This window comes from Cebus imitator, unplaced genomic scaffold (genome assembly GCF_001604975.1).
Source record: "Cebus imitator isolate Cc_AM_T3 unplaced genomic scaffold, Cebus_imitator-1.0 Scaffold83, whole genome shotgun sequence".
Classification (NCBI taxonomy): Eukaryota; Metazoa; Chordata; class Mammalia; order Primates; family Cebidae; genus Cebus; species Cebus imitator.
Genome location: NW_016107398.1, coordinates 3,902,086 through 3,917,415, shown reverse-complemented (window position 1 = coordinate 3,917,415; position 15,330 = coordinate 3,902,086). Strand labels below are relative to the sequence as shown.

At 37.5% G+C, this 15,330-nt stretch overlaps 1 protein-coding gene across 1 annotated transcript in view; it reads left to right on the top strand.

Moving 5' to 3' along the window:
* Positions 1-14,378, top strand: part of KCNH5 (potassium voltage-gated channel subfamily H member 5) — a 368,902-nt gene extending 354,524 nt beyond the window's left edge. Inside the window, exon 11 of the mRNA XM_017533951.2 lies at positions 9,451-14,378. Within this exon, the coding sequence (XP_017389440.1) occupies positions 9,451-10,398 (948 nt within the window). The 3' untranslated portion in view covers positions 10,399-14,378. The remainder of the gene's footprint in view (positions 1-9,450) is intronic.
* Positions 14,379-15,330: the final 952 nt, after the last annotated feature.

Sequence of the window (15,330 nt, the reverse complement as noted above, 5' to 3'; positions counted from 1 at the left end):
CCTGCGGCAAGTCACTGTGCTGGCTTAAACAGCGGCACTGAGATTCGTGGTGTTTTTTTTGCCCTGGAATCTTCTGTCCTGGTTCCCTGCTCAGTCCCCTTTCTAAACAGACGAATGGGCGACTTCCTGTGGCTCCAATCGCCAGCCAAAGGGGCACCCGGACCAGTGTATTCTGTACAGAGAACCACCTCTCCGGGGCACTGGCAAAGCAGCCGCGTGGGGCAAAGCAGCAGCCGCGTGGGGCAAAGCAGCGGCCCCGGCCGGCACAGCCGCGCTGGCCGAAAAAGCCGCGCTGGTGACCCGTGGAGCTCCTCCGCCTGGGAATTTTCTAGTCTGTGGGCAATAAAAATGCGGTGTCCACTCACCCTCTGCGCTTTCACTGGGAGCTGCAATCCTGAGCTGTTCCTAAACGGCCATCTTGGATCGATCCTCCGGGTTTCTTAAGATTTTCTATATGCATGATCATGTCATCTCTAAATACAGGAGTTTTAATTCTTCCTTTCTATTCTGGATATCTTTTATTTTCCTGACAATTTCACTGGCGAGAACCCCCAATACAGTGTTGAGTAGAAGTGATGGGATCATACCTGCTCTTCTCTTTGCTGATGTTAGGGGGAAAGCTGCTGGTATTTTACTGTAAACTATGATGCCAGAGGCCCGAAATTTTTATCTTGTACTGGGCTCTGAAAATTATGTAGCTAGTCCTACCTTATAAAGAAGGACACAGTTGAGCTGAATATCAAAGGACAAGCAGGAGTTCTCCATTGGGTGCGCAGGAGGAGGGAGAACAATATGGGCATGTCATGAATGCGTGCTGGAACTCAGAGTGACTCAGTGTGGCAGCTGTGTGGAGGCCAAGTGAGGAGTGAAGGAAGCTGAGGTTGGAGAAGCAGGTAGGGCTGGACCGCTGCAGGCTTGCTGACTTCTTGCTAAGGAGTTTGGATTTTATTCTGTAATTTTTAGCCTAGTGCACTATTATATTTTATATGCAACAGCAAAGGGTAGAATGGAGAAAAATTAGACTAAAAACTGAGGCCGGGAGAGCAATTCATGGGCTACTGCCATATTTGATACAGTGAATCAAAACCTTGTCAGATTAACCTTAGAGTAACTGGATTCTTGCTTTAGAAGACTGATTTCCTCCTATTTTTTTAATGAAAATTTTGTGCAAATAAAAACATATGTATTTAGCACCATATTTCAAAGTTAGGCTAGCATTAGGAAAGTTTATAATCTATGTTTTTTTCTTTGTGAAAAACATATTTTCATATTTATGATAGCCTGAAGAATTGAGATAAATGATCTTTTGCATGGTAAAGAAAATAATGCTTGGACATTTCATTAGTTATTTCAGTAACTGTGTCAGTAATTCCAGAATTTTTTGCATTTGCATCATACTAAACATCCTTATCCACATCAGGCATTACCCACCATATTAGCAAAACTAAAACATATTCCTTCCCTATCCTCTCCATTCCCTCTGCCTCTCCTCACTACCTCCCACCCGCCCTTAGTCCTCTCCTTGACCCACCCTCCCTTCCTTCCTTTCTTCCTTCCTTCCTTCCTCTCTTATTTCTCTCTACCCATTTTCCTTCCTTCCTTTTTCATTACATGTGCTGAATCAATTAATTTTTTCAAAAATGTTAGGCCCTACGGACCTGGACTAGGCCTATAACACATTTTGTGCCCTTGGAGAGCTTGCAGATTTATGAGTGGCTGAAGTAAACAAGCTGCCACATCTCAAAACAGAGCATCATACATTCCTGTTACCCTAAGCACATCTAAATTTGTAGAGTGGTCATTAGCCACAGCCCCATCACTGTGGCCTTCACTGTGAGTTTACAGCCTCTGATACATACATGGTAGTGTTTAATAAATAATGCCTTGTTGTGTTAGATTCAGGTTGTCATAGATTGGAGGGCTAGAGTTAGAATTAGTGATGAAGATGATGGAAACAGTAAGAAGAACCAAAGAATCAAAGAACTAAATCCCAGGAGAGTCAGATGAACCAGAGCTACTCACTGCTTGATCACATATAGCTATAAATTTCTAGTTGATTCACAGATCTAGAAAGTGATGAGCCATTTGAGAGAAAACACCACTCTCTTTTCTGCAAATTATGTAACACTAAATCCGTGTCATTAAACAAATGATTCTAACCTTTTTTTTTCTTGTCTTTATTGGACTTCAAAGCTCAGTACACATTCAAATTATTCAATTTTGATATCACTTTTATGATCAAATGTCCTACTTTTGAAATGGAAAGCTCAGTTGGCCATGTTCCCTGTTAAGTTTAAGAAGCTTTTGTCATTTAAATAAATTAAACCTTCCAGCATGGATTCTACAGAACATAATGAAACACAGAGGAAAAAAAGCTTAAATGAAATAAACCTCTTTGCTGATAGAAACAGTACAGGTTATTGTGCAGTCTACCAATAAATGTGTAGCTGGAACCATAGCCTGATTTCTGGTTTTTCTTTTTAAATTTTGTCCTTAGTTTTTTGATGTTCAACAGCAATCTAATTTGCCATTGGACAAAAGATGGACATAGAGTACATCAGGTAAAAAGGGTCTAGGTTTTTAATGCTGAGAATAAAACCAAGTATTAGATTTTTAAAAGCTGATTTCTTTTAATACTACATTGATAAATAAGGATATACATTTTTCACACAATTTAATTCATACATGTTGAACCATTATGAACGCAAATCCTCTAACATTTTCTATAATAATTTCTTCTTGGTTTTAAAAAATGCTTGTTTTCTAGAGAAAAATGATCATCCATATAATAATTGGGTACAATTCACCTATATAAATTATATATTGAATTAGCAGGAGACATTTTACTTTATGAGTTACAGTTTGCCAGTTGCCCGTGAAAGATTCAATTGGAGTATGAAAAATCTTGCTGTTTATAGGTTATTTCAATGGCCAAAGCATAAGATGCAGTTTTTAAAATTTACATAAAAGCACACCATTTTAAAGACTTTAACTAAATAAAATGTATCAGTTTCCACTATGTTAAGTTGAACCATTTTACTATATACATGTTAAAAAAAATCTAAAGATAAAAGCCCTTCTTTTTAAAATTTTTATTTATTATTATTTTTGAGACCCAGGCTGACATGCAGTGGCATTATCACAGCTTACTGCAGCCTCAGATTCCTGAGCTCAGGTGATCCTCCTGCCTCAGCCTCCCAAGTGGCTAGGAGTGTGGGTTTATACCAGCCTGCATATCTATTTTTTTTTATTTTATTGTAGAGATGGGGTCTCCCTGTGTGAACTGAGTCTCCCCAGGGTGGTCTCAAACTTCTGGGCTCAGGTGATCCTCCCACTGTGGCCTTCCAAAGTGCTGGGATTACAGGCGTGATTACACCATGCCCAGCCAAAAAGCTCTTCATAAAAGGAAATGTTTGGTAGAATTAATTTGAGAATACTCATAATGGTAATGTATAATAATTACCATAGAAATGTAGTTTTCTTAGTAATAAATATTCAGTGTTACTCAAAATTGGAGCTTAGATCATAAATTTGCCTCCAAAACTGTGAGGACTTATAGAGAGGGTCTAATTGCATTTAGTGCATTTGAAATACAGTGAGTTACTTATGTTCAGCATCCCTTATGTTTTATATTCTTATTCGTTATATTTGTACATTGTTTTAAACTTAAAACAAAACAAAAAGCTGTCATACTTTGCATACAAGATATGGATCAGCTTGTGATAGCACCTTGTAGATGAGTGTTTAAGGCCCATAAACATGATTAAATCACCTTTTCATTTGTTTTGAATTTCAGTGCCTATATTGTCTTACCTTGCAGTAGGAAAGAAAATGTTGTCATAAACTAGAAAATAAGTTTCTAATGGATGTTATTGCATCCTTACAATGAAATCAAAGACAGGTTCTGATTCAAAACCTTTCAATGACTGATTTGTGGGTCAAAGATTTGAACCTGAGTCTACCCAGTATGCATTTGCTCAGCAGTTGGCTAGGTTCTGGGAATGCCAGAAGGCAAATCATATAGCTGCTGCTTCCAAATGAGGAAATAGGAGTAGGCATTAATGATCAATAATAATAGTAATACTGATAGCACTGATTCACTTTTTAGAGACTGGAACATAATGAGGGAACTAGAAAGTGCCCTTCTTATTTTTAACATTTTCCATTCATAAACACATTCACGAACATACATTTGCTGAATGTGTGAAAAGGTTATTGAACTAATGAATAACATTTATTTATTAAGAATTTCAATGTGGCAGGCATGTTGTAGACACTGGAGATATAGCAATTAGCAAGCAGACAGAAATCCCTATTCTCATAAACAAGTGATTTAAGTGTAAGTGGAATCAAGGATGATGTCAGAGTCCATGGCAAAATCACATTCTTTGACCGTCCTTGCCCCTTGCCTTCCATAAAGGCAGTGTATTTAATATATGTAGAAGGAAGTTAAAAACAAAGCAAAAACATAAGTTAAAAACAAAGCAAAAACACAAGGCATCCTCGAAGGGGACCAGAAGCTACAAAATGGTAGCATGCATTTAAGCCTACTGGCTCTGCTTTGGAAAGTGAGGAGGGTCTAGAGACTGCCTCCCACAAAGCTCTTCCAAGGTGCCAGTCAAGGCTACCATTTTCCCAGCAAGTATAGAGCTTCGATCTTGTTCAGTTCACTGCCTTCAGGGATGGCTATCCAGGGCAAATGCCCTGTGAGGGATAACCTGCTGGGTGTCACATTGCTGCATGACCTCCTACTTCACTCATTCATCTATCCAAGTTTTCAGAGTCCAGGAGAAAATATAAAAGTTATCTTGAGGAGCAGGAGAGTGGAATGGATGACTGTTTGGAATCTGACCCCTTGGATTTGTATCCTGGACACACAGTTTGTAATCTAAGGGAAACCACTTAAACTCTTTATGCCTCAATTTGCCTCTCTGTAATATAAGAATAGTAGGACCTGCGTCATGCAGTAGAGAACAATAGGACCTATCTTGTAACATTTTCTCATTTATGACACTAAAATGAGAAAATACATGTGTGGAAGGGACCTCTTTGCTATATACAGATATTTTATAATCACTTTACAATGTCATTTTGTTCCGTAGTCAAAAATAAAATAAATGTAATCTGATCCTATAAAGTCAATTCAAACTAGTAATTGTTTTAAAAAATTACTTCTTACTTAAAAACCTGGCTATAGTAAGTAGTTGACCAAATCCAAGTGTTACTGTTTTCAGTTAGGCTTCAGTTCAAATTGTATGGATTGGGTGATAAATCTCATTACCTCTCTTTCTACCCCATCTCCTGCACCTGTGTCTCCTCTCACTGGGCTGCAGATTGTCAGCAGGCCTGCTGCTAAAGAGAAAGGGGGATATACTTCAGGACCTAAAGCTTGTATCTGAGACCTGGAGGACCTGTAGCCGCTCCTCAGAGTGTTGGCTTTTGAGCTGGTCATGTCCAACTGCTGGCTCTCTTTATGTGTGGGATAGCTGAAGGTCTGAAAGTCCTTGGTGGCAGGTGACCTACAGGGTGCAATAACTTTTCCCACCTCACGCTGTGCTTTTGCCTTGCCTGGTTTCTAGCAGACTGAATTCACAAATGACTACCTTCAGTGGCTTTCGGAGCTCTAGGGGATCCCGGTCAATGCTCCTCTGAACTATAAAGGAAATTGAAGGACGAGGAGCAAAGAGGGAAATCTTTGCCCTCTAAAGAGCACGTTTTTCCCACTGTGTATTGCTGGCTCCGGAGACTAGATGTGTAGGTCCTGCTGTTCTGCAAACTCGGTAAGAATTCTGGCCCAGTGTTGTTGGTCCTAATTACTCCAAACCTCAAGGGAGCTATGTTTAAAATTACTTCATTTCCTATGCCCCTGGAGTAAAAAGGGGGAAAGGAACATTGTGCAGTACTCAGAATTCTGTCATCTAATGTACCAGAGCTTGATTCTTTCTCTTTCCTGGTTACTTTTACTTTTTTTTTTTTTTTTTTGAGGTGGAGTTTCACTCTTGTTACCCAGGCTGGAATGCAATGGTGCAATCTCGGCTCACCGCAACCTCTGCCTCCTGGGTTCAGGCAATTCTCCTGCCTCAGCCTCCTGAGTAGCTGGGATTACAGGCATGCACCACCATGCCCAGCTAATGTTTTGTAGTTTTAGTAGAGATGGGGTTTCACCATGTTGACTAGGATGGTCTTGATCTCTTGACCTCGTGATCCACCCGCCTCGGCCTCCCAAAGTGCTGGGATTACAGGCGTGAGCCACCTACTTTTACATTTCTTGACAGCAAAATACAGATCTAGCTCTGTCTCACTTGTCCCCGGTAGAGATGAGAAAACAAGCCCTGTGGTAGGACCCCCCTGACTCTATGTATTTTGGTATTTGGAGGCTCTGTTTCTAGCTAAATAGTAGTAATTCAAACACTTTTGTGTGTTCTTGGTTGGGTAGGTGGGGCAGCTGGTGGTCAAGGAAGCTGGGAAAGATTTATTTTACTGATATTCTCATGGGCATGTTACAATCTTGCATCACAAACTTGGTAAGCACACAATAATTGCAAGCAATTATTAGCCATTATATTGAAAATCTAAAAAAAATAAGGCTCTTGCCTAAGGTGCTCATAAATTCTCAGTTGTCATTAATACCAAATCTTTCAGTTTAGTCTCTTTCCATGGCAGGACACGTAGACATTACAAAGATAGGAATGTCCTTGTCTATTATATACCAATAAGGGTGCCAAATTTAGCAAACAAAAATACAGGACTCCCAGGTAAAATTAAAATTCTAATAAACAATGGATATTTGTTAAAGGATACGTATGTCCAATTCCGATTTATAATGTATGATGTTTTTAGTGTGTCCCAAATATTGCATGAGAGTCCTGCATTTTACCTGTCACACTCCACTCACTCTTTGAGATGGTTCCCTTTTCCCAAATGTGAAGGCTGTTCTTTGTTACCACATCCAACCAACACTATGCCTATCTTAGGCTAAACAACCACCTTTAAAAAAAAAAGGGTCAGTGATGAGTGGGAAGGGGGATGTGGAAAATCATTCATATTAGGCCTCTCACGTCCACCCATAGAATCAAAGTGAGTACTTTTTCAAAAAAGGGCTGAAATGGGAAAAGAATATCTGTGTTTCTGTGTCTGGGTATGTCTGGTTCTAAAGAATGTTCAGGCCGGGTGTGGTGGCTCATGCCTGTAATCCCAGCACTTTGGGAGGCCGAGGTGGGTGGATCACCTGAAGTCAGGAGTTCAAGGCCAGCCTGACCAACATAGAGAAACCTCATCTCTACTGAAAATACAAAATTAGCTGGGTGTGGTGGTGCATGCCTATAATCCCAGCTACTCGGGAAACTGAGGCAGGAGAATTGTTTGAACCTGGGAAGTGGAGGTTGCGTACCATTTCACTCCAACCTGGGCAACAAGAGTGAAACTCTTTCTCAAAAAAAAAAAAAAGTGTTTATATCTTGGAGACTTATTAAGTACAACCTCTGTTTATTTAGGAAGCCTAAGAAATGTGTCAACCTTTTGAAAGACTTCTAATTAAACTGCTGGAGCTTTGATGTCAGAATTTGAGATTATTGTTACATATTTTTAAAAGACCCAATTTCATGTACCAGTAATGAGAAAAAAATATGTTGGCCTTTACAGATAGTTATTGAATTTATTTTAAAATACAAATTATTACCACTTGATAAGCTGAATTTAGTGCATTAATCTCATTTTAGAAGATGTACTCTTACCTGGAAGGGGAATGGCTACCTTTCTGACTTTTCTTTTAACAGTGACCATCAATAGTATGGTTTTCGGCGTAAAATCAAGATTATATGTTACTCCGGCAGCTGCTGAATATTCAAAAGGCAATCAATGGTTTCAGATAGGTGTATTTTATGAGAGGTCAAGGAGAGAGAACCAGCATATGTTGAGTGTCTATTATGGGTTAGAGAATGTATGCTTCACATGTGTTTCTGATCTAACCAATAACATACAGAGGGTGATCGAGGTAAGTAATTTTCCTTAAGTCATAAAATTATGTGATTCTGAAAGTGCCTTATCTAATGTGACTCCTTTTTGATTTTCCTTACAGTCTTCACCTGCAGTTACTTTGCTTTTCAGGACTCTGAGCAAAAATCTCACACTTATTAACTTTACTTCCAACTCTGATAATCTACGTGGCAATTTCTTATATAGCCAACATTTTTAAAATTTCTTTTGATGGGGTTATTATAAGTTATTCCCGATGTTATTTTCAAAATACATTTTAAATAAAATGATATTTATTTGTGGATATCTAACACCTCACTGGTACTATATATTTAATTTTATGTTTAAGGTGTAAAGCATCTTGGAAATTAAAGATTTCAACCTCTAACCCAGTGAACATGTCACATGGAAAACGTAATTCTATTTTACCTTTTAGTGGTACAATGATCATGAGTTTTCAAGGCAATTTATTCAATAGAGAGCAGTTTGCAATGAAGTCTGTGTAGTGAGCTGGCATTGCCTCCCAGAAACTTTTCCTCACAAATTCTAGTTCTGCCTTCTAGGGTAAACATAAATAAAATTAAATCCTCTCCCTACCCAACCCAGGTCCATTTGCTAAACTGCTTAACTTCTCAGTACATTTATAGCCTGGAATTTTTACTATCTGATGCCCAAACAAAGAATATACATATTTTTTGGGACAGCGTCTTGCTCTGTTACCCAGGCTGGAGTGCAATGGTACGATTTTGGTTTACTGCAACTTCTGCCTCCCAGGTTCAAGTGATTCTCCTGCCTCAGCCTCCTGAGTAGCTGGAATTACAGGTTCATGCCACCATGCCTGGCTAATTTTTGTATTTTTGGTAGAGACAAGGTTTCATCATGTTGGCCACGTTGGTATTGAACTCCCGACCTCCTGATCTGCCCACCTTGACCTCCTGAAGTGCTGGGATTACAGGTGTGAGCCACCACACCCAGCAGAGAGGATAATATTAAAAATGGTTTTGAATCTTATTTCTACACAATAAGAAAAAACATACAAAAGTAGCAATTCATTACAGGGAAATTTAAGGGGTAATTCTGTATTTCCTTATATACGTATACACATATAGACATATACAAATATATACATGTATGTATTTGTGTATTTCCTGCTTAATGGTAATATATTAGGAACATAAAGCAGGAGCATAGTACCTCTATTCAGTTGTCTCGAGTAATTCTTCCTTTGATATGTAGGGGACTACAACTAGTAAATAAGTAGCCAACATTTTTATGTTGGGTTTAAGGCATCTTGCATCCATAAATTTCATAAATGCAATTCCATAAATGACATTGGAATTTTTTTTCTTCAGAAATAATCTTATGGAATGGTCAACGGTTTTCTTTGTAACACAAAGCACGTACAGCAGAGTATCACACAACTGTTAATACATCTGTTTTTATAATCACGTTGTGACTATCTCTCCCATTCCACAGATCATCTTTCGTAAGATCAGCGATGTGAAGAAGGAGGAGGAGGAGCGCCTCCGGCAGAAGAATGAGGTGACTCTCAGCATCCCTGTGGACCACCCGGTCAGAAAGCTCTTCCAGAAGTTCAAGCAGCAGAAGGAGCTGCGCAATCAGGGGTCAACACAGAGTGACCCCGAGAGGAACCAACTCCAGGTAGAAAGCCGCTCCTTACAGAATGGAGCCTCCATCACTGGCACCAGTGTGGTGACTGTGTCACAGATTACTCCCATTCAGACATCTCTGGCCTATGTGAAAACCAGCGAATCACTTAAGCAGAACAACCGCGATGCCATGGAACTCAAGCCCAATGGTGGTGCTGATCAAAAATGTCTCAAAGTCAACAGCCCAATAAGAATGAAGAATGGAAATGGGAAAGGGTGGCTGCGACTCAAGAATAATATGGGAGCCCATGAGGAGAAAAAGGAAGACTGGAATAATGTCACAAAAGCTGAGTCCATGGGGCTATTGTCCGAGGACCCCAAGAGCAGTGATTCAGAGAACAGTGTGACCAAAAACCCATTAAGGAAAACAGACTCTTGTGACAGTGGCATTACAAAAAGTGACCTTCGTTTGGATAAGGCTGGGGAGGCCCGAAGTCCACTAGAGCACAGTCCCATTCAGGCTGATGCCAAGCACCCCTTCTATCCCATCCCTGAGCAGGCCTTACAGACCACACTGCAGGAAGTCAAACATGAACTCAAAGAGGACATCCAGCTGCTCAGCTGCAGAATGACTGCTCTAGAGAAGCAGGTGGCAGAAATTTTAAAAATACTGTCAGAGAAAAGTGTCCCCCAGTCCTCATCACCCAAATCCCAAATGCCACTCCAAGTACCTCCCCAAATACCATGTCAGGATATTTTTAGTGTTTCAAGGCCTGAATCACCTGAATCTGACAAAGATGAAATTCACTTTTAATATATATACATATATATTTGTTAATATATTAAAAACAGTATATACATCTATATACATGTGTATATACCGTATATACATATATATATTTTCACTTGCTTTCAATATGATAACAACGTGGATTTTGATATGTAAATATTGCATGTCCAGCTGGATTCTGGCTTGCCAAAGAAGATGATTATTAAACACATAGATATTGCTTGTATATTATGCAGTTGACTGCATGCACACTTTACATTTGTTTATAATCTCTAATCTATAATAAAAGAGTATGATTTTTGTTACCCAAGGCAATGTAATATTTGAAGAATCAGGGTCCAACCTGCCAATGTTGCCGTGACAAATTTGATCTCAGGCTGAGTATGTATATCGAGCTATCATTTTCTCACTGTTCTGTTAAGTTAAAATTGTAGATTAATGCCAAGGAAGAGTTCAGTCTTTTAAACTATTAGTACCACGTTATGATCTCTTTGCATAGGATATTTTTCTGTAACTTAAGTGAGGTTCTTTTCCCCTGCAGGCATTGTTTGCTCCATTTAAATGACTGTTTTGTTGCCTAAGTCAGATAACAGTGTGGGATATTGAAAACTTTTTGCTATGGGTTTTGTGCATGAATTACATTTTTGCTCAACTATACCTCTCCTTTTTTAACATTATACTTAGATAGTAATCATTAGCTCTTCTGTAAGGAAATCCCTACTCCATCCTTCTTGGAGAACAGCTGCCATCTTGTAGGCTGACATTATCAACATCATAAATACTAAACTATTAATATAGTGTATGTTATTATAGAAGCACTGCACCACAGGGTATAAGGGCCTTTTGACAATTCATATAAGAGATGCTGAATTTCCAAAGCTGATGAATGCTCTAAATTTGTATTTCCAAAACATGTTCAAGAGTGACGTTGAAAGGTTTCTTAGCAAATAAACATACAAAAAAAAGTATTTAAGTAATCATATCAAAATGCTAACTATTGTGATATAAAATAAAAAAGAATGTAAACAGATAGATAAATTTTTGTGGCATATCTGTAACTTAGAAGAATGAAACACCGGTACAGATTGTTGACACATGAATCTTAGTGCTTGTAGTGATAACACATGAAATGTGGTAAGAAACAAACCAACCAAGTAGTAGATATTAAGTTGCTCGACTCAGATAACTGCTTTTCTATCATTTTATTGTGGTTACAGTTTTTGAAAGCTTTTTTTGCATGCAGTTCTACTGCTGGATTTCTCCTGAGTTGATTCAACAAACTATTGTGGCTCAGGCAGATCCACTTATGAAAGGGGGATACTAAAGACTGAATTGTAGTCTTTTGAATTCAAATCCTCTTTGTAGAAAGTGCCTATTATCAAGTTTTTCTAAAAAGTCACAAAGAGTTGTCCTGTATATAGCTAGTCCCTTAAATGATATGGATTGAGAATAAAATACACATTCACTTGTAAGAACCCATGAGAACTTATTTCTTTTGACTAAAGTATATTTTAGGAAGTTGTTCAGAGAAGCGTACTTTTCAGTCAGTGCATGCACAGCATTTAACATTGGGAGCAGGGGAGTTAGTGTTTGCATAAAGTTGAAAAAATATGCTAGTAGTTTATATATTACTGGACTACCTGTACATATATGTTAACAATATGCAAAAGTTGATGGCAAAATCGAAGGAGATATTTTGGTCTATTATACACATTTTTAGGCGCTTTTCTATCTCCCAGTATCCCCAACCAAAGCCACTAGAACTGAAAGACACATTATCACATTCAGACTCGCAAAGTGCAAAACAGTAATTTATAAAAACAGTTGCTATTTTAGAATTTCTATTGAACTTCACGTGCCCACAAGATGTGCCTCTAATTTAGGAGTCTCAAAACATATGTGCCATGGGCTACGTTTTCCTTTCTTTATGCATATAACTTCCACTAACCATAATAGAAGTTTTCAGGGGAGCACATTCTCCATGTAATGCTACAATATCTACCTACCACAAACACAACAAAATGAAATAATTATGGAGTAAGGTATCTGCCTTGAAATTGGGATTTTTTTGCTTTCATGGTAAGGATGATATCTTTTTCTCGACCTCTGACATTTATTGAATTTCAGGGTGTTTTTCTATTTGTTTAAGCCAAGTTTGGCTTAAACTTTTAAAGGTGAATGTGTGATTAAAATAAAAACCTGAGTACAGAGGTTGTTAGTTTAACTTTAGCTGCTACTTCAAAAATAACTGTTGGTATAAAGCTATAAAAGAATGACTGTGAACAGCATGATAATTTGAAGTTCTAATTCATGCCTTTACATATTAGTGATACAAATATTTACTGTGTTCTGACATTGATGTAGAGTTTCACCTAATCAACCGACAATATTATTGTTCCTATATGCAAGAAACATAATGGTTTTGAATTACTGCAGATTGTTAAGAAGGAGGGAAAGTACCAGTTGTTTGTTTATGGTGCAGTTATCGTAGTGTTTTTTCAGCCACCTCTGTTCTCTGTGTGCATGATATGATGAGGTGCTGAATTCACCCTGCTGTTTTCAGCAGGAATGTGTGTATTCAGCAAACATTGTATATAGAGTAGTCTTTTAGGTTCCCAGATTCCATAAATCTTAGCAGTTGAATTTACTCAGATTTGGATGAAGGTTGAACACTTGCTTTAATACATGCAATAATGATACAATCATGTTCCATGTTGCCTCAGCTAGCACATAGACAGTAGATGCTCTTTTGGGGACCAGATGACTGCATGTTTTATTCCTGTACTGTATAGAGGCTCTTGGTGCATCCAGAATAAAAATTTTAATATTTCTAAGTAATGTATTCATAGGAGTAAATGGATATGTATTTGAAATCCAAACATTTTCCAAAGCAATTTATGCACCTTCAATATTTTTCTATGATGTTATTAATAAGTAAGATCAGATGCCGTATCCTCAACAGGTGGTTGTAACATGATAGCAAAAGTCAAACGAGAATGGAAATGTGAGCAATGCATTATAATGGCAAGTTCTATCAGTCTGTATCAGGATATTGTTGCACTGAATGTGATCTAACAGATGGAAGAGCTTAAGATAAAAGGCAAATAGACACACAAAAGCTGGATGACAATACCAAAGCTACATGAATGGTACTTAAAATGGTTCAGGCATAGTGGTAAATACAGGCCCATATTTCATTGTTAAAATGGAAAAGTTTTATGACACTAGTTGCATCTCACATTAAGTATAGGACTAAAAATATCCTAAGTATTTATTACAAACAACTTTTTGCATAGCAGAGAAAAACAATTTGAAAATTTGGGGTTTGAAATTGCTCCTAGAACAAATGTGTACTTCTCTTGTACTCAATACTTTAATAGAAAAATTAGTTATGACCACCAACTACAGTACCATTATCAAAATTAACCTTATTGGAGCCCAAATGCAAATCGCATCTTCCCTTCTGTTTAAGGACATTTTGTTCAACCTGTGAGATCTGGTCCATTTTAAATAACTAAAGCCATTTGGAATTTTTTTTTTAAATATTAGTCTTCAGAGCGGTGACTGTTTTGAAGTATGCAGTGGCAGGTATTTGTGAAATTATTCATCATATTCCTAATTAATTCTACTATCTTGTATAATTTTTACCTTTTAAGCAATTTTCTCCGAGTTTATTTTCCAAAATTTCATGTAGGTAATGAGAACATTTATCTAGAATGTGCATATCACACATGGATAACTTCCAAATATTAATATTTTATAACCATGTTAATGTTGTACTAAAATTTTTCTATTAGGTTTAAAAGTAGTTCTCTTCTTAATGGAAAGGGAGGAAAGACAAAAACAGTTTTTTGGAAAACATCTTAAGATTAGTATCTGAGCTTTGTCTTGGATTCTGAATTTAGCTTTGCTACAAACTAGAAGTGTAATTATGGGCAAGTTCACTGTTTGTAGTGTACCGAATACTACCATTCCTCCACCAATAAATAAGAAAACAAAGATAACAGCTGTTGCCTTCTTATATCAAGACACCATTAGGTCAATGGAAAAAATTATCTTTCTTACAGGTGAAAATCACATTATGACAAATTATCACCTTTTCATTCTTTCATAGAAGAGTATCCATGATGTACTCTCTATCAAAATATTCTTCTAGATTTTAGAAGAGATTTCAGGGATTGATGGCGATGTGATTTCTATCTAAATATTCTTTTAGGCTTTAGAGATTTCTCTGGTCAGAGGTTGATTGAGGCATTATTTGCTAAATAATTATTAGTCAGTGGCATGTAAACATAAAACTTGATACTTATCTGGGAATTTAGAACTACAAATCAAATAAACATAGAGAGAATGAGGCTCCTCTGAGGGAAGAGAGAAAGAGGAGAAAGATAGGTAAATTTTATGATTTTTCTTAATTCCACTTATACTGCTTGGGAGAAATTCTCAGTATGCATATTGGTAAGCATCCAAGGTATAGAATAGTTCATTGATATATCTATGTAACAAAACTAAATGTATGCTCCTTAAATTTATACAAATAAAAACTAGAGTAGTTCATCCTTCAACTTTTTATATTAAAATAATCATGATATATGATTCCAAGTGGGCAGACACTCTTATAACAAAATTCTTAACTATATGCTATGTGTTATAAGTTTTGGTCTGTATTCTGACTTAAGATTTTCTATCACTTCATTTTTAGGTTAAGACCCATGTGTTTGCATTCTTTATGAGGGGCAGGGCCAGTGACGATTTGGACTTGGAACTAGGAAGATGATGAAGGTGAGGTCTGAGAAAAGACTGAGTAGAATCTATCTGCTTCCTTACTCTTAGGCTTAGACATTAAATAAGTCAACTAAGCTTATATTTATCAAGCGCTCACTATGATAAGCATTTTATTTAGGTTATCACATTTAATTCTTGCAACAATCCTATGAAGGTATAGGTTAAGGAACT